The sequence below is a fragment of the Callorhinchus milii genome, unplaced genomic scaffold (genome assembly GCF_018977255.1).
Source record: "Callorhinchus milii isolate IMCB2004 unplaced genomic scaffold, IMCB_Cmil_1.0 Scaffold2, whole genome shotgun sequence".
Lineage (NCBI taxonomy): Eukaryota > Metazoa > Chordata > Chondrichthyes > Chimaeriformes > Callorhinchidae > Callorhinchus > Callorhinchus milii.
In genome coordinates, this window is record NW_024704743.1 from 88530553 (window position 1) to 88548886 (window position 18334).

General features: G+C 40.0%; 1 protein-coding gene across 1 annotated transcript in view; it reads right to left on the bottom strand.

The window, feature by feature from the left end:
- Positions 1-408: 408 nt before the first annotated feature.
- Positions 409-18334, bottom strand: part of necab1 (N-terminal EF-hand calcium binding protein 1) — a 93754-nt gene continuing 75828 nt past the window's right edge. Inside the window, exons 8-13 of the mRNA XM_007903191.2 lie at positions 17134-17213; positions 13859-13912; positions 12663-12775; positions 8447-8524; positions 6358-6449; positions 409-2055 (exon numbers count right to left, since the gene is read on the bottom strand). Coding sequence (XP_007901382.1) covers positions 2027-2055; positions 6358-6449; positions 8447-8524; positions 12663-12775; positions 13859-13912; positions 17134-17213 — 446 coding nt within the window. The 3' untranslated portion in view covers positions 409-2026. The remainder of the gene's footprint in view (positions 2056-6357; positions 6450-8446; positions 8525-12662; positions 12776-13858; positions 13913-17133; positions 17214-18334) is intronic.

Consider the following 18334-nt stretch of genomic DNA (forward strand, 5'->3'; position numbering starts at 1 on the left):
TTGCAAAACAGTGCCTTGGGCCGTCCTCCCGATATGAACGGTGCTATACAAATATAATCTTGTTGTTTGCAAAACAGTGATATGAAACTACAGAGGAGCTGAAACAAGCTGTTAGAGATGCATTTCACCTTGTCACTCCATCCACGTTACAGAAAATGTCGCACTGAACATGGCAATAGATCGTTGTCTGCCATGAAAATTATGATGTTTCTGGATATCTAAATACAGTTAAGCACTTGTACTGAATACAGTTAAGTACTTCTAAATACAATTATTATCATTCTTCCATGTGTTTCAGTTGACGGTCAGTGCACTGTGGGAGTTGTTTTAATTGTTTTGAAATCACTTATCTCTTCATCTTAATGGGACACATTATTATTGATGCATGCAAAGAATATTTGTGGATATTGTTTGACTTTATTAATGCCTGTTCGGTTATATCTCTGGACATTGAATTCAGATCAATATCTATTGTGATCTGATTCCATTCCGTATCCTTTGAACATATTCCTTTTAGAGACAAAAACAGATATATTTGTTTCACTGTAGAACAATTTTAATAAACCAATCAACACTAAAGATAAAAAATGAGTATACATGTGGAAGAAATCAAATATATTTGATTTCTTGTGGCTTACATATTTTATTCGTATGAGAAGTAATTATTTATTTTCAATTACAGAATAGAACACACTGGTTTTAAAGTGCTTTCCACAGATACAATTAAATCAACTATCAATACATTAGTTCCCATTGTGTTTGATAAAGCTGAATATGTCTAAAACTGCTATGATTCATAATTTATACCACACAAGCACCCGCTCAAGCTGCTTTTCAATGGGGTTAGCTTAGAAAAAAAATCAAGTTTGAGTTAATTGTATGATACCCTGATCATTTTAGTTTAAAATACCTTGAATACTTGAAATTCCTCGAACACTATTTAAAATAATTTGCATCTAAAATATGATTTAATATTTTTCCTCTATCAATATTGAACTAAAGGATTAGATGCTGTCAGGTAGCAGCCAGCTGTGGTCTGAGTTGGTAACCTGATGACTTGATCTTAGCGTAAATGTGTTCTCTATTTAACAATTCATTGACAAACCACTAACTTTTTTAAAAAAGAATATTGAAGATACAATAAACAATAGTAACCAAACCACTGAAATATATCACAGAAACAAGAACTGAACAAAACTAAACAAACAGAAAGCTAACAGTAGCAGCAATATCAATTACATTGATACAACAAAAATGCAGTGTTTTAAAGTTACCAATAATATTCAGTTGTAATTGTCTGATCGAGGGGCTACAGTCTAATCACCATAGCAGACAGCGAGACATCATGGCCCTCATTCTCAGCAACAGCCTGAGAGGGTTAGGTGGCGGATATATTTTTGGGAGACAAACCCAGCTCAGCAATTTGAGCCTGGTATCTGCTTTTATCCTTGTACCCAGATTAGTCCCTCCGTGCCCTCCCCTTCCTACCCTGTAAATCCATCGCATAATCAGATCACAATATAGTCCCAATTGTGCACAAATAGAAAGGTACAACTTAATCCCCCCCCACCTCACTAATCCATCTCCCATTATTAAAGGTGTTACTTGCCTCTAACATGGACGTAGTGAAGTCAGTAACAAGGGAAGCTGCCCTTTACTTGTGGACTATTATTTCCAACCAAGTCCGTAAATATAGGTGAGGGTAATGCTCTGTCTTTGACAGAGTGTAAAAAAAAGCACAGTTGTGTGGTACAAGTTGGTGATACAAACAATACACACTTTTAAATATGAGCATTGCTACTTATGAATTATATATTGCTGTATGGTCAACAGTTTATTTACTATAACACATTAATTCCTGCCATATATTCATTATCATGTTGATTATACCTAGTATTTCTGAATGGATCACTTTTACGTGGTTGATTAGTTCCTAGCATTCCAATACAAGATCTGCCAGTTCAATACATGTTTTACGTAAAACTAGACATTGCACAAATTCTCTGCGACAGCTGAGCACAATTTTTCAGTTATTATTCAGAACCCACCAAGAGGCTGTGGAAAAAACAGAAAATATTTAGTCAGTTAGTGAAGGATTGGCAAATAATCCTCAAAATAAAATTGATCATTCTCTTCATGTTTCTTTGTGTGCAAATGAACTGCCACGCTCACCAACAAAATACATGGTCACTCGTGAAAGGTGCTATAAGAAATATAAGGATTATGATTATTATTTTATAGTGAAAGGATGAGGCATTTGAATTTGAAAAGATTGTCCAAAATCTAATAATCTGGTCAAACACACTCGATGGTCTGCATGGCACCCTCGCGTTTTCTATGTTCCTAATTTTTATTTTAACTTCTCTAGACGACATTAATTCCCTCAACCTGCTCCATCTGTTGCAATATAGTTCTAGAATCTGGAAAGCTCTGTATTGCCCTAGTAAATACCAACAACAACAACTTACATTTATATTGTGCCTTTCATGTGGGGTAGCGTCTCAGAGCACTTGAAACATCCTTTGTACTCTGTCCATGATCTGCTCGTTCCCTTCCCTTAAATCTTACCTCTTTATTTGTGATTTTGATCATCTTTCCCCTCCTCTCTCCTCTCAGCTCTGGTGCCCAGCCAGAATTGTTCTCCCAGCATGAAAGCTGCTTTATAAGTATAAACTATTATAACTTTCCTAAAGTAGGGGGCCCAGAATTGTTCATTATACTCCATCTGTGAGCTAACCAATGATTTCTACAAGTTTAACATTACCTGCTTGCTTTTGTATTCTATGGCCATATTTTTAAATCATGGGATCCCATTAGGTTTTTTCATAGCTTTGTAAATGCATCTTCCAATGTTTGAAAATTTGGGTATGTTAAACACCACATTTCTCTGTTTTTCTACTCAACAACAACAACAACAAGATTCCATTTATAGAGCGCCTTTCACGTCGGGAGGACGTCCCAAGGCGCTGTACAGTTGGGTCAGGACCCAAGCAGGGGGGAAATGGTCAGGGTGAGGGGAGGAAAGGGAGGGAGCCAGGAGGGGGTAGAGAGTCGAGAGGGGAGCTGAAGGCACGGTCAAAGAGAAAGGTCTTGAGACCGGCCTTGAAGGAGGAAAGGGAGGAAGCGGTGAAGGCACTGGGGGATGGAGTTCCAGAGCCTAGGGGCTGAGAGGCTGAAGACCCGACCACCGATGGTAGGGCGGTTGGGGTGGGGGATGTGGAGCAGACCGGAGCCAGAGGAACGGAGGGTACGGGCGGGTAGGTAGGGGGATAGTAGGTCAGAGAGGTAGGAGGGAGCAAGGTTGTGAATGGCCTTGTAGGTGAGGATGAGGATCTTGAATTCGATCCTCTGGGGGATGGGGAGCCAGTGGAGGCGAGCGAGGGTGGGAGTGATGTGATCCCGAAGCCTGGTGCGGGACAGTACACGAGCTGCAGAGTTCTGAATGACCTGCAGCTTTTGGAGGGAGGTGGCGGGAAGGCCGGCGAGGAGAGAGTTCCCATAGTCCAGCCTTGAGGTGATAAAGACGTGGACCAGAGTTTCAGCAGCGTGAGGGGTGAGGTAGTGCCGTAGTCTGGCGATGTTCCGGAGGTGATGGAAGGCGGTGTCAGTTATGGCGCGGATATGAGGGAGAAAGGACAGCTCAGGGTCGAACAGAACACCGAGGTTCCTGACTGACTTTGAGAGGTGGAGAGTGCAGCCTTGGATGCTGATGCTGTCTGCGCCAGAGGTGCGGAGACGCTGACGTGAGCCAATCAGGAGGGCCTCAGTTTTACGCACATTGAGCTGAAGAAAGTTGTCTCTCGTCCAGTACTCGATGTCGGACAGGCAGACTGTTAGAACATCGGTGGTCGTGGAGTTGAGGATAGAGGAGGAAAGATAGAGTTGGGTGTCATCCGCATACATGTGGAAGTTAACCCCATGTCTGCGGATGATGTCACCGAGGGGGAGCATATAGAGGGTGAAGAGGAGGGGACCGAGGACAGAGCCCTGAGGGACACCGCACAAGACAGTGCGGGGGCTGGAAGAAAAGCCGTTCGTGGAAACAAAGTGAAGACGGTGGGAGAGGTACGACCTAAACCACTCAAGGACAGGGCCTTGAAGGTTGAGGTGGACCTTGATGGTTGAGCCTTGAAAGTTTCACCCTTCAATGTATAATTTATTACATTATTCTTCTTACCAAAATATATCACATCAAAATGTTTCAAAGTGCTTGAGCTAGTGAGTTCCATTGAAGTGTAGTGACCATTTTTGCACGTGATGCAACTAAGATGCATCAGTCATGTTTAACTTAATCTGTCACATAGTTTGTGCAGAGTAAAATCCTTGACTTTTGTAATCATTTCTGTGGTTATATTACAAACAAAAAGTTGCTTTTTTACTATTATGTGAAATCTGATGACTTGCCCAAGGAACACCTTAGTCTACTTGTTTTTTCTTCAACAAACGACAAGGTGAGCTAGAGGCACAACCAGGTTCTGAGTGTTTAAATTGAATGTCAAGGTATTTTTCTTCAGTCATTCTGTCATTTGAGAGAACCAAGCAATTCTAAGAGATGTATCAGGTTATATCAGTTCAGATGTGTGATTTAACTAATTTCGTGCTCCTTTGAATGCAACTTGTTTGCTGTTTCTTATTACAGAAATAAGTAGTTCTATGATTTGGAATGCAGTTTCTCTAGAAAATCTGGACTACCCAGGACTTGATCAGATTTTCATAAGGTCAAACGAATTATTAGACCTAGATTCAGATAACATTGAGATCAGGCAAAATATCAACGGTGGTGCAGTTTTTTAAAAGTATAGTAATAATCATTGCATTTGATATAGCGCCTTATCATGTCTTCGAGACCTTTCAAAGCGCTTCACAAAATATACTGTAAAGTGAATTGACTGTATATAGTGGGTGAAACGCGGCAGACAGTTGCACACAGCAGTGTCCCAAAAAGTCGTGGATTGAGTGACCACATTATTATTATTTTTGAAGGGATTGTTGCCCCCAGAAAGCGATCCACCAATCGACTAACAAGTGGGTTCCTACTTACTGCTAGGTAAACGGCTGTGGAGTAAGGAAACTTGCCCAACGTTTCACCCTGCTGGGAATCAAACCCAGTCCTCTCGCTTGTGAGACGAGTTCGCTAATCACTGAGCTACAGGACTCCAATGGTCTTAATGTAAAGTGTAGTGACTGTATTTCTAAGATACATGGCAGCTAATTTCAGTACAGCAAAGATAATAAACAGCTTTAAAATGAATGACTAATTGGGAGATTATTAGTCAAAAGAAACTCCCTTCTCATTTGAATAGTGACATTGACATCATTATCAGGTTTAACATCTCATCTGACATATGGTACCTCTGACAATGCAATGGTCCCCCAATATAATACAACTTATATTTATATAGTACCTTTCATGTTGGGAGAACACCTCAAAGCACATTACACCGTTGGCTGGGCACCCAAACGACAGAGTAGTTGTTAAAAGAGAGTGGGGAGGGGAAAGATGACTAAATGTGTGGACAAAGGGGTAAGTCTTGTGATGGGCTTTGAATGTGGAGAGGGAGCAAATGAGTTTGAGAGGCTCCAAGATGGAGTTCCAGAGAGCAGGGGCAGAATATGTGAACACTTGCCTGTCAATAGTGGGCGGTTAGGTAAGGGACATGAACCAGGCCAATGTTTGCTAAGCAAAGGAAGCAGTGAGTTGCTAAGTGTTGAAGGAGGTCATAAAGGTAGGATGGAGCAAGGCCGTGGAGGGATTTGAAGGTGAGAACAAAGATTCACTCTGGAGAATGGGGAGCCAATGGAGCTGGGTGAAGATGGGGTAAATTGCTCACAGAGCCTGGTGTGGAAGAGGACGTGGGCTGCAGCGTTCTGGATAGTCTGCAGGTTGTGTAGGGATGAACTGGTTAGGGTGGCGAGCAGGGCGTTGGCATGTCAAGCCTGGATATTGTATAATAACTCAATTATGAAACTGAGATTTTAAATTATACGTTTTAGTCAATCAAAAAAGGTTCAGAAATTTGTCCCTGCTTACTGAGCAATTTGTAAAATGTGCCAAATGGAGGAGTTTAGCACTTTACCCATGTCGACTGCTACTACATCTATATACAGAGCAGAAGAGCTCTCAGAAGGTGCTTTTCTATGGGAAAGCAGAAAGGCTAAACAATGCACAAAGCCTTATTGTCACCTATAATTGTTTCATTTGCTGCTTCATGCCATAGCATAGCAACATTCATTTTTGTTTGTTTATTTTCAACACCATTCACAAAAGCTGAACAAATGAATGTTTACACATGAAAGAAAATAAATATAAATCCCATTGATAATGAACTATATAAGATTTTACAACTGCCAACTTACCGGGAACAAGCATTGTTGTCATTAGTTCTGGTGTCTCCAAGAAATCTACGTTGCTCCTTTGAAAGGTCTTGCTATAATTTGTCTGAAGATGGCTGTTTGTATTAATATACCATTCAGAAAAATATTAATAAACATTTATCCTACACTTCTAATTTCTGAAACATAAATTCCATTAATCAGCAAGAAGGCCAGAATAACCCCCCAAAAATGGATTTGTTACATCAACATTTGTGACATTTCAAAAATGTCAACTAAATGTCCTTTATATAAACTACTGGATTTCAAAGAAGGGAGAAATATACAATTTTTTCCTGTATTTTAAAATTTAATTTAAACAAAATATTTCCTACTCTGAGATATATTAGCTTACATTTGTTCCCTGGATTTGGGGACTCCACTTGCCCCAACAATTTACATTATGGAAAGCATTTGAAGCATCAATTCTTATGAGAAGTATTGATTTGAATCAGCCTGTTTTTATCCATCTAAAAGTACTAATTTCAGAAACAATTTAGATTTTTGAAAACAAGGGAACAAACAAAGGAAGCACATGGGAACTGGTTTGATTTTATGGGTTTTATAAATTAATAATAAAGTATTAAATTATCAAAGATTGTAATGTCTCAATGGATAATGGCTGATAACGTTTTATGTAACTAATTCTTACTATACCTTTACTACACAAAATATAGAGAATGAAACAAAGGGCCTCAACCATTCATGTGAAAATACTTCCTTACACTTTATTCTTTTTAAAGATACACTGTAAAAGTACCAAATTTCAAAACATATCATGAGATAAAAGCCTCAGATGGTACCTTCTAGAGATGTATGAAATGGTAAATTGGGTTGAAAAATAAAACCAGAATACTTTAGGTTGACCAAGTCAGTGGAAAATTAGGAGATAGGTTTAGGGTTGCAAAAGGCATTTTCAGGACAGATACCAGGGAGTTTTTATTTATCCAAAGATAATTAATGAAGGGACCAGAATACCAAGATGGGTGGTTGAGGACTGGCCACTGCATTCAGTTTAAAAAAAAGTGATACTGGCTGTGATGGAAAGATGGTAGGGTGAGTATTCTGGAAGGATGAGATTAAATGGCCCAAAGGACCTTCTTCATCCAAACCAATCTTGTGATCATAAGGTGGCTGAAGTTATGTATCGTATTAATATGATTTTCACTGATTAAACTTGGCCACTAATTTTAGTGAGTTGCTTACTATTATGCACCTCAATTGATAGACCTGTTCTAAACTTGTGATCAAGATAAAGTTTTATTTAAATTAGAATCATTTTATATGGATAAACACAATGAAGCACATTGTAAAGCAAAATTATCTCAATATAATTATATTTTCACACAATACTCAAAACAATTATAGGGCTTTATGCTGAGGTTTTCTTTAAGATGTCCATGTTGAAAATCTGCCATAACCTGTTGTTTGGTTGTCAATATTATTTAATTAACCGAAGAGACTTGTTGAAATTAGTACTTTGAATGGATCCTATTGTATTTAAAATATATCTTTCATTTACTTTTTAAATCTGATTTAGAATTAATACCATAAATGTGGTATGTGTATCAGTGTTTTATTTGCAGTGAATTATTTTCTGAAAAATGCACCTAAAGTAATGTATCATTGCAGAAGAAGCAGTTATCTATGTACCCAAGTACAGCAGGCTTTTAAACACTCACCTCTCACACAAATAGATTTTAACAGCGACAATTATTTAATCTGTGTTGCAATAACCATTTCTTGAAGATTACTCTTATAATAAAGTAATAATATAAAAATATATTATTGCAGCAAGGTTCACATCAGCAACTCTGAACTCCATTTTTTCAATACCAATAGAATAACATTCTGCTGTCTTAATCTTTTATAGAGATAATTTAGCTGAAGACATAAAATCAATCAACAAGATGTACAGTAGGCATTAATGATTCACAGAGTTGGACTTGCATTATTCACTTTTCCTAGCCAGAGTTATGCACCTAATATCAACTGATTGGTTTATTTTAAAGTGAACTATCAAGTTCTATTTTACAATCCTGTACATTTTAAACACAATTTTCCAATCACTTACTTTTTCCAGAGATTGCTGTTTTCCCAAAATTCATACAGTATAAAACGGGGTTCATTTGAAAGCTTCTGCACTGAAATGCTATAAAAATGAAATGAGTCATTCACAAAAAATTAACATTTTATAGAATAATAACTAGAACTAAATTAACGAGAATGAACTACAACAGTATAAATTTATAAAATCTATTACAACAACAAAATTACATTCGTATAGCACCTTTCACATCAGGAGGACGTCCCAAGATGCTGCACAGACAGAGTTGTGGATCCAAGCTGGGGGTCGGAGAGGGTGGAGGGCAGTGGGGGAAGCAGGGAGATCGAAAGCACAGTCAAATAGGAGGGTCTTGAGATGTGTCTTGAAGGTGGCAAGGGAGAGGATGAGGCGGAGGGACTGTGGAATGGAGTTCCAGAGGGTGGGGGCAGAGTAGCAGAAGGCCCGCCTGCCAATAATGGGGCGAGCGAAGCAGGGGGACGTGAAGCAAGCTGGAGCCCGCTGAGTGGAGGGAGCGAGCAGGATTGTAGGGGGTTAGGAGGACGCAGAAGTAGGGGGAGCAAGATCATAGAGGGCTTTGAAGGTGAGGACCAGGGTATTGAACTGTATCCTCTGTGTGATGGGAAGCCAGTGGAGTTGGGCAAGGATGGGGGTGATAGGGTCACGGAGCCCAGTGCAGGAGAGGACATGGGCTGCAGAGTTCTGCATGATCTGCAGCCTGGGGAGGGAGGAGTTGGGGAGGCCGACAAGCAGTGAGTTTGCATACTCGAGCCTCGTTGTAATGAAAGCATATAACAGAACATGTAGGAGCAGGAGTAGGCCATTCGGCCCTTTGAGCCTGCCCCGCCATTCAATCATGGCTGATCTTCTAATCTAACTCCAGCTAATAACCTAACCCTGCCTTATCCCCATATCCCTTAATCCCTTTTGCAATAAGAAATCTATCTATCTACCTCAGTCTTGAATATGTTCAAGGACTGAACGTCAACAGCCCTTTGGGGTAGTGAGTTCCATACATTCACTACCCTTTGAGTGAAGAAGTTCTTCCTCAACTCAGTGCGAAAGGGCTGGCCTCTGATTTTAAGGTTGTGACCCCTGGTTTTAGTTTCTCCAACCAGGAGAAACAATCTCCCACTATCTACTCTATCATGCCCTTTGATGATCTTATAGATTTCTATAAGATCCCCTCTAATTCTTCTATATTCTAGAGAATATAGGCCCAAATTGGTCAGCCTATCCTCGTAACTCATCCCCTTCATCCCTGGTACTAACCTAGTAAATCTACGCTGCACCCCCTCCAAGGCAAGTACATCCTTCCTTAAATAAGGAATATACACAGTATTCCAGGTGTGGTCTCACCAGGGCCCTATACAGTTGCAGCAAGACTTCCCTACTCTTATACTCTAATCCTTTCATAATGAATGCTAACATACCGTTCGCCTTCCTAATTGCTGCTGCACCTGCAGACTAACTTTCTGTGATTGGTGTACAAGGACACCCAAGTCCCTCTGGACGCTAACACATTCCAATCTCTCCCCTTTTAAAAAGTAACCCGCTCTACTGTTTTTGCTACCTAGGTGGATGACTTTGCACTTCCCTACATTATACTTCATCTGCCACCTACCTGCCCAATCATCTAACCTATCTATGTCTCGCTACATTTTTTTAATGTTGTCCTCTGTGTTGACACTTCCTCCTAGTTTTGTGTCATCTGCGAATTTAGATATATTAAATTTGATGTCCTCAACGATCATACATCAACGATCTAGATGGTAAATAGCTGAGGCCCAAGGATTGATCCTTGTGGCACTCCACTAGTCACATCCCGCCAATCTGAAAAGGACCCGTCTATCCCTACTCTTTGTTTCCTACCCGTTAACCATTCCCCAATCCACGTTAATATGCTCCCCCCAATTCCATGTGCCCTTATCTTTTCGACTAACCTTTTATGTGGCACCTTGTCGAATGCCTTCTGGAAGTCCAAACAGACCACATCCACTGATTCACCCTTAAATGGTTTACTCGAAATATCCTCAAAAAACTCTTTGAGATTTGTCAAACATGACTTCCCTTTTGTAAAGCCATGTTGACTTGGCCTAATTATATTGTGCTCCCCTAAATACCGCACTACCACATCCTTAATCAATGATTCTAAAATTTTTCCTATCACTGATGCGAGACTAACTGGTCTATAGTTCACTATCTTTTCCTTTCCACCTTTATTAAATAGTGGTGTGACATTTGCGATCTTCCAATTCATGGGGACTGTTCCAGAATCCAAGGAATTTTGGAAGATCAGACATAAGGCCTCCACTATCTCATCACCTACCTCTTTTAAATTATTTAAACAATAATTAAATTGGTCATTTTCAATCTACGACTGTTTGTGGGACATTGCTGTGCGCAATTGGCTGCCGCGTTCGCCCACAAATATACAGTCAATTCACTTTACAGTGTGTTCTGTGAAGCGCTTTGGGACGTCCTCCTGACGTGAAAAGCGCTATATCAAATGCAAGGATTATTATTAAAACCCTGGGATTCAAGCCATCCAGACCATATGTGAGGGTTTTGGCGGCCTGCAGTGTGAGACAGTGGCGGAGCCGGGCGACGTTGTGGAGGTGGGAAAAGGCAGAGTGGGTCATGGCATAGATGTGGGGTAGAAAGGATAGTTGAGGGTCAAACAAGACGCCAAGGTTCCGGACTGGCTCAGTGAAGTGGAGTGTGCAGTGCAGCCATAGATGGTGATGCTGTCAGCGCCTGAGGTGTGGAGATGCTGACGGGAGCCAATCAGGAGAGCTTTGGTCTTATTGACGTTCAACTAAAGAAAGTTAGCTCTCATCCAGGACTTGATGTCCGACAGACATTCTATCAGGACAGCAGTGATCCTGGAGTCAAGGGTCCAGGCAGAGAGATAGAATTGGGTGTCATCCGCGTACATGTTATTAGTGCATATTGAGTGTATAAATGAAACCGCACTTACAAGGGAATACAGTATAATGGGGCTGAACTGTATATGGTTATAAAAGTAATCTTTTCATTTAGTATAGCTCCTCTCACGCCAGGAAGATGTCCCAAAGCGCTTCACAGGCTATACCATAAAGTGGAGTGACTGTATGTTTTGCGCATGAACACAGTAGCCGCAAACAGCCAAGAAGTGAATGACCAAATTTATTTACGGGATTGTTGGCCAGGACACCGAAACTCTCTTTTCTTTATCAATAGTGCCAATGGGATCTTTAACATCAACCTGAATAGGCCTCAGTTTAACGTCTCATCTGAATGACGGCTCCAGGTTATATAATCCCTGCATTTAGTTTGCTTTTTTAATCGCATCACTACACTGGTATTGAAATTGATAGGCAACCATCACTATTATAGGTGGGATACATGGAATTCACAGTTTGGTTTGGATACTTTTAAGCATAATGATGGTTTTCCACAAGTGTCAGACATCCAGCTGAACACAAAAAGAATACTAACCCTTTCTAGATCTCCCTACACACCTCTTTTACCTTCCACACTTCTTTAATCTCCCACTGTTAAGACTATACAATGATATTTAGCAGCAGGTGGGCAACATTCTGAATTTACCGGAATGTGAATTAGTTTGTATGACTATAAGCCCTATAAGAACTCTTGGTGAACCACTACAAAGAATAGTTTCATAAAGGGATTTAATACTTTGCATATATATGCCTATCACTCCTGTTACCCATATATGCCTATCACTCCTGTTCGTGCAGGGCTCCACTGACTCCCAACGGATTGACATAAAGATTACTCACGCTCACACACCAACAAATCCCTATTCATCCCCATCCATGAATCACTAAAATAAAATAATAATAATGATTATTATTATTATCTCTGTTATCTTCATCAGTCTTCATGAGGGAGTTATTATTATTATCTCTGTTATCTTCATCAGTCTCACTCACCTGCTTGCCCCTTCCTGTCGGCAAACTCAGGCTTGCTGCACACTCGTCACTCACCCATCATTAGTGGCTGAGCTTTCAGACATTATGCCCTTACCCCCTGGAACTCCCTCCCCAAATCACTCCACCTCAACTCTATATATAAAACCCTGAAATCTCATCTCTTCCTCTGTGCTTACCTTCTCTCTCCCCTACCCGCCCTGCATGGTGTAAGGCACCATCTCTGTAAAGCATTTCAAGATGTTGCCCTATATGAATACTGCTATATAAAAACAAGTTGCTGTACTTACTGCAAAGCCCCCGTTTGTGGAGTAACAGACTCTACGTACTGCCTCAAAGCTAGACGAAATTCTTCCAACTCCTCTTCTAGCACAGATATCTGACGCTGAACAATCAGGATGTGCTGGTTAACAAAACAAATGCATAGTAAAAAAATATTGTTCAGTAATAACCTTACAGTTTTGTCAGGTATAAATCTAATCGGCATTGGCACATGACTTTTGATATTGCTGAATTATTTTGGCAGCTCATCCACAGCAGTGTCCCACAAACAGCCATGAAGTGAATGACTAATTTTATCTGGATGATTATTAGCCAGCTATTCAGAGAAGCTCCCTTCTCTTTCCAAAGAGTGCCGTGCGATCTTCAACATCCATCTGAAGAGGCAGACAGTTTAGGCTGCATTCTCAGAGAGCACACAGCATGCTAACATTTTACAAGCTGATGTGCAAAATAACCCATGTTGCCTGCAGTGATTTTATCAGGAAAGCAACTTACACAAAAACACTGTAATTTCCACATTCAAAATCATAGGTTTGGAAATGCAGATAATTCAATATGAAAGTATGGAAATTTTTACTTGTGGGAAACCTCCTTGAGGGGTATTGCCTTTTCAGAAAATAATCCAATTTGAAACTCGGCAAAGGTTGTAGGCAGATTTTTCTCCAATATAAATATGACATCTTCAACAAGGGAAACTACACTTCAAAAAACAGTGGAGCCTGACTTCAATAGCCTTTGGAATGCATAGCTCCAATTGGCTTAAACATTACTGATCCAAGCCTTCCAGTATGAAGCTGTTCGAATGAGGTTTGTCAGTAAATACTGGGGAATGTTTCAATGCACATCAAGATATTCATTGCTTTTTTTGGGGTGGAGTGGAGGAGTCGGTGGTAGATCCAGTTGTGACAATGTAGTTGGCACATCGCTGCAGAATCAATCTGTTCACTTTGTAGGTCTTGCTGGAAGTGTAGTCTTTAAACTGGAATATTTATGCATGAATGTTCATATCAAAATCATATGACTGATGGTAATCTGGTACAAATGTTCTTGTATAACAAGGATATCAATGGGATGGGATTGGCCTAATTTCTTCTCAATTAATAAATTTTGTAAAAATGCATAAATTCACCTTTGCAAATAGGTTTGTTTATTCCTTACATTTCTAGTGACACTAGAAACGTAATGTAATTCAAAATGATCTTACTGATTTGGTGTTTCCCTCCAATACTTCTTCTTCCAGTGGTTCAAGCTTCAGGTCCTGTGTAACAAATACAACATTAGAAAGAGATGGATTTATCCAAAAATGTGGTAGAAAACATTTCAAAACAGTACGTAAAATACCTGCTTCACGCTCAAAAGAGATCTCTGGAATCTTGTACTTGGTCTAGTCAATTCTAAACTCTAAAAAAATGTTTAGAGTGTAATATCATACATCATATTTGTATGACAAATTTAGCTACCGTGCCCCTAATCTTTGGATCTCCCTCTCTGTCCCCTTCTCTTGCTCCCTCTTTGTCGGTCTTCAAATCCCATCTAGAAAGCTATTTCTTCGGTCACACTTACTCATCTCCCCTTTCCCTCTCCCTCGCAAAGCATCCAATCCTGTTTCTATAAAATGTTCTGAGACATTATCCTACATGAAGGCAGCTATATGAATGTAAGTTGTACAACTCAGTGTTAAGCTGCTAATGTTGACAAAGAACCATATACAATGATTACTTATGGATGATCTAGGTGCTGTTTGGTGTACTACCAAATGCTACCATGTATTCTGGTCACCAAAGCAAAAGCGGGGTGCCAGGCTGTAAAGGCAGTGCAGAAGAGAGCAACAAGGATGATCCCTAGTGTTGGAGATATGTGTTATGAGCAATGATTAGACAAGCTAGGGCTCTTCAGTTTTGAGGGAAGATAATTTAGAGGTGGGATTTAAAAATGGGATTTAAAAATGTAAACCCAGATTAATACTTTAGGAATCAGTAAGTAAACAGAACAAGAGGACATAGATTTACATTTGTAAAGGGCCATTTCAGGACAGGTACCAGGAAGTTGTTCTTTATCCACAGTGTAGTCAATGACTGAAACAGGTTGTCAGGAAAGGTAGTTGAGGCAAGAACACTGGGCTCGTTTAAAAAGTGGCTTGATGCTATGATAGGAGGGCTGGTAATAATAATAATCCTTGCATTTGATATAACCACTTATCACATCTTCGAGATGTCTCAATTCGTTTTGAGGGACGGTAGGGTAAGTGTTCTGGAGGATGACACTAGATGGGCTGAAGGCCCTTTTTCATCCAAATCAATCTTATGATGTTGTCATTGCTGGATACTGTTTCATGCTACCAAAAAAAATCCTTAAATGTTGCACTTCAATTTTAAGAGTAACATGAATATATGTGTTGAGCGGGATTACTGCGAGCGTGTGGCATGTTAGGTAACAACAATATTTACTGTTTTGCCTGAGGCAGTTACCACACTTGTCTACACCAACTCCAAACAAGATGTTTGCACATCACACAGTAGGCAAACAATTCTTGATTGCTGTTTTATTTATTCTTACCTCATGAATGTTATGAAAGGAAACTTCAGCAAGCAGGCTCCTTGAGTAAGAGTGTGTTAATTATAGTAACAACAATAACTTGCATTTATATAACATTTATATTTTATTTGCATTTATACTTATATATATGTTTGCATTTATCTTTCATGTTAGAAGGAAGCATGAAAACGTTTCACACAATTGACTGGGAGTATCATTCAAGAGATAAATTTTAAGCCAAAGTTTTGAAGGCATAGAGGGAGAGAGCAAGGTGGAGGGACTGTGGGATGGATTTCCAGAGAACAGAAGCAGCAAAGGGTCAAAGGAAGTCGGATAGGTGGGCAAGGCAGAAGCCATGGAAGCATTTAAAAGCGATAACAAAAAGTATTTTAATTTTTTCCCCTCACTGGCAGATGGGGAGCCAGTGAAGCTAAGTGTGGATAATAATATAAAATAATAATAATCCTTGCATTTGATATAACGGAAGGGGTGAAGGCTCATAGCGCCTGTTGCGGAAGAGGTGGGATCAAAAGGAGATGATCGAGGATAGAGACCAGGGGAATGGCACACACGGTTATGTCGGTGCAGGAAGAGAAGCCATTAAACGGGACATAGTGAAGATGATGGGACAAGTTGGAATGCAGAGCCACGGAGATGTATTAGAGAGGATAGACATTGGAAAGGGATGGAGTGGTTGATAGTATCAAAGGCATAATGTGACGGTAGATAGAGGGTTTAGAAGGGTCCAGCATAGGTTTTTTTGAGAAGGGGGTAATGTTGGCAATTTTGAAAGGGAGTGGGTACTGTGCTGGTGGAGACATCACCTGGAAGAGAGGTGAGAAGAAGCAGCTGGGTGGCCACGTGGTGCACAGGAATAGGGTCAAGAGGACTGGATCTCATACAGGAGGAGAGGGTTGCGGGGAAGAGAGGATCATCATCAACAAGAACAACTTGCATTATATATAGTGCTCTTCAGGCCGGACAGGGTCTTGGAGCGTTTGAAAAGACAAAGGCAGCTGAGATGATCGTGTTAATTTTGGACACCAGGAAGTCCATGACCTTCTTGCATTTGGAGAACAAAATGACAAAGAAGGTGGTGTAGGAGGGTGGGCGGAAGAGGTGGTTAATGATGGAGAAGAGAAGCCTGGGGCTTTCTTCGCCTTTCAGGATGATCCTGGAACAGAAGGAGGATCTGTCTGAGGGGAAGAAACAAAGGTAAGTCTTTGGTGTGGTTCAGCCAGATCTGGCTGTCGAGCGTGAGACCAGATTTGAGGATCTGTGATCTGATGCCCAGGCTTTGGAGTTCAGAGCTGTGACTGTTGTTCCTGGGAATCTTACAAGGATAGGAGGCAGTTTGTACTACATCTATCATCTTACTGAAACAAAAATAAATACAATTGTCAAAACATAGACAGGTATAATAGATTTTTTCGTTCCATGAAAAGAATGTTATTTCTCTCTCCTGCAGTTACCAATATTTGTGTGAAGCAGTAAATCACAGTGAGAAATGTATATTAGTATTGCTTTAGGAAGTCTCAAAGTCCATACAATAATTACTAGAAAGCAAAATGACTCTGTATTTGTAGGCAAACTCTGCAGCCAATCTGCACACAGCGATGTCCCACAAACTGCCAAGCAATGAATGACCAATTTAGTTCAAGGATTGTTGTCCAGGCCATTGGGACAAACATCTTTCTCTTTTTGAACAGTGCCACAGGATCTCTGACGTCCACCCGAACAGGCAGATGGGACCTCCGTTTAACAACTTATCCAAAGGATGACAGCTCAAATCTTGCAGTGTTCCCGCAACACTGCAGGAATGTCAGCCTGGAACATGAGCTGAAAAGCATTTCAACGTGATAAAGCACTATATGAAATGCAATGATCATTAGTGGAAGTAATGATCTCAGTGTTCTCTTAGCCTCTTTATACAAAAAAGTCTACCTTCTTCTCCAGGCGGTCAATCAGCTTCTGCAGTCTATTTATCTGGGTCATCCACTGGTTGTCTTCCTCCATCTGGGGGCCTTTGGGAGTAGGCAGAAGGCAATAAATATACCATGAGTTTATAATTGCATGTATAAAATGTTTGATGGTAAGGCTTGATTTCTGAGAGACTTTTGCCACTGGAGTACACAGAAGGTGATTTTTCATCCATCGGTGTTGGAGAAAGTTACATTGAATTATTTTTAACAGTTAAATTGAACATCCATTTCTGGATGATCCTCAGATACTAAGAAACTTAAATAGGGAAGGCAGTTGTGCAGGTTAACTTGCAAGTCTATTCCTTGCACTTTGGGCATGATGTATATTTTACTGACGTGATTGCATGCTGAATAGTTATTGGAGGAGAGCAGTGAGACATGCACTGGCTCTGTTGTGTGGAATAAAAATTAAACACTACACACAACCCTATTATTTTGTGAACATCGTAACAGCATGTTAAAATTACTCTGTAACCACAGCACAGCTACCAAAACACAAATACGAGGCATGAAAATTATTCTGGCACCTTGCATCTTTTTGTCATTACAATACCTTCCCATAAGTTTTGAAAAAATGAGTGTCGTTGGAACCATCAGAACAACAAGATGCAATTTAAATTGCTTTAAATTCTGACAGCTCCAGGGTTTAAACTCAGAATTGAAGGATCTTTGGATTTAGCCTGGAAGATAATCAATCACTAAGACATGCTTTGTATTTGCAGTAATTTGAATCAGTAGTTGGGCTGATAATAATAATAATCCTTGCATTTGATATAGCGCTTTTCACATCTTCTAGACAGCTCAAAGAGCTTCACAGAATATACTGTAAAGTGAATTGGATGTAAATTTGTATATACATATATACACAATATATAATAATAATCCCTCAAAAAGTATTGATCATTTTCAATCCATGTTATATATATGCTGTATGATGTGTGTGTATATATATGTATATGTATATGATGGGAGGAGGAGGTGGGAAGAAATACCGAAAGGTGGGGTATTTATTGTATAATCTCACAACAGTGTAGATCTGCATGTTGTAAATAAAGATTGAGAGATACAATTGGAGAATCTTGTCGGTAAACAGAACCACTTCACATGGACCTTCATTGTATAGTTCTAGGCACCCCACAGTAGGATTCCCACAGGTCACAATA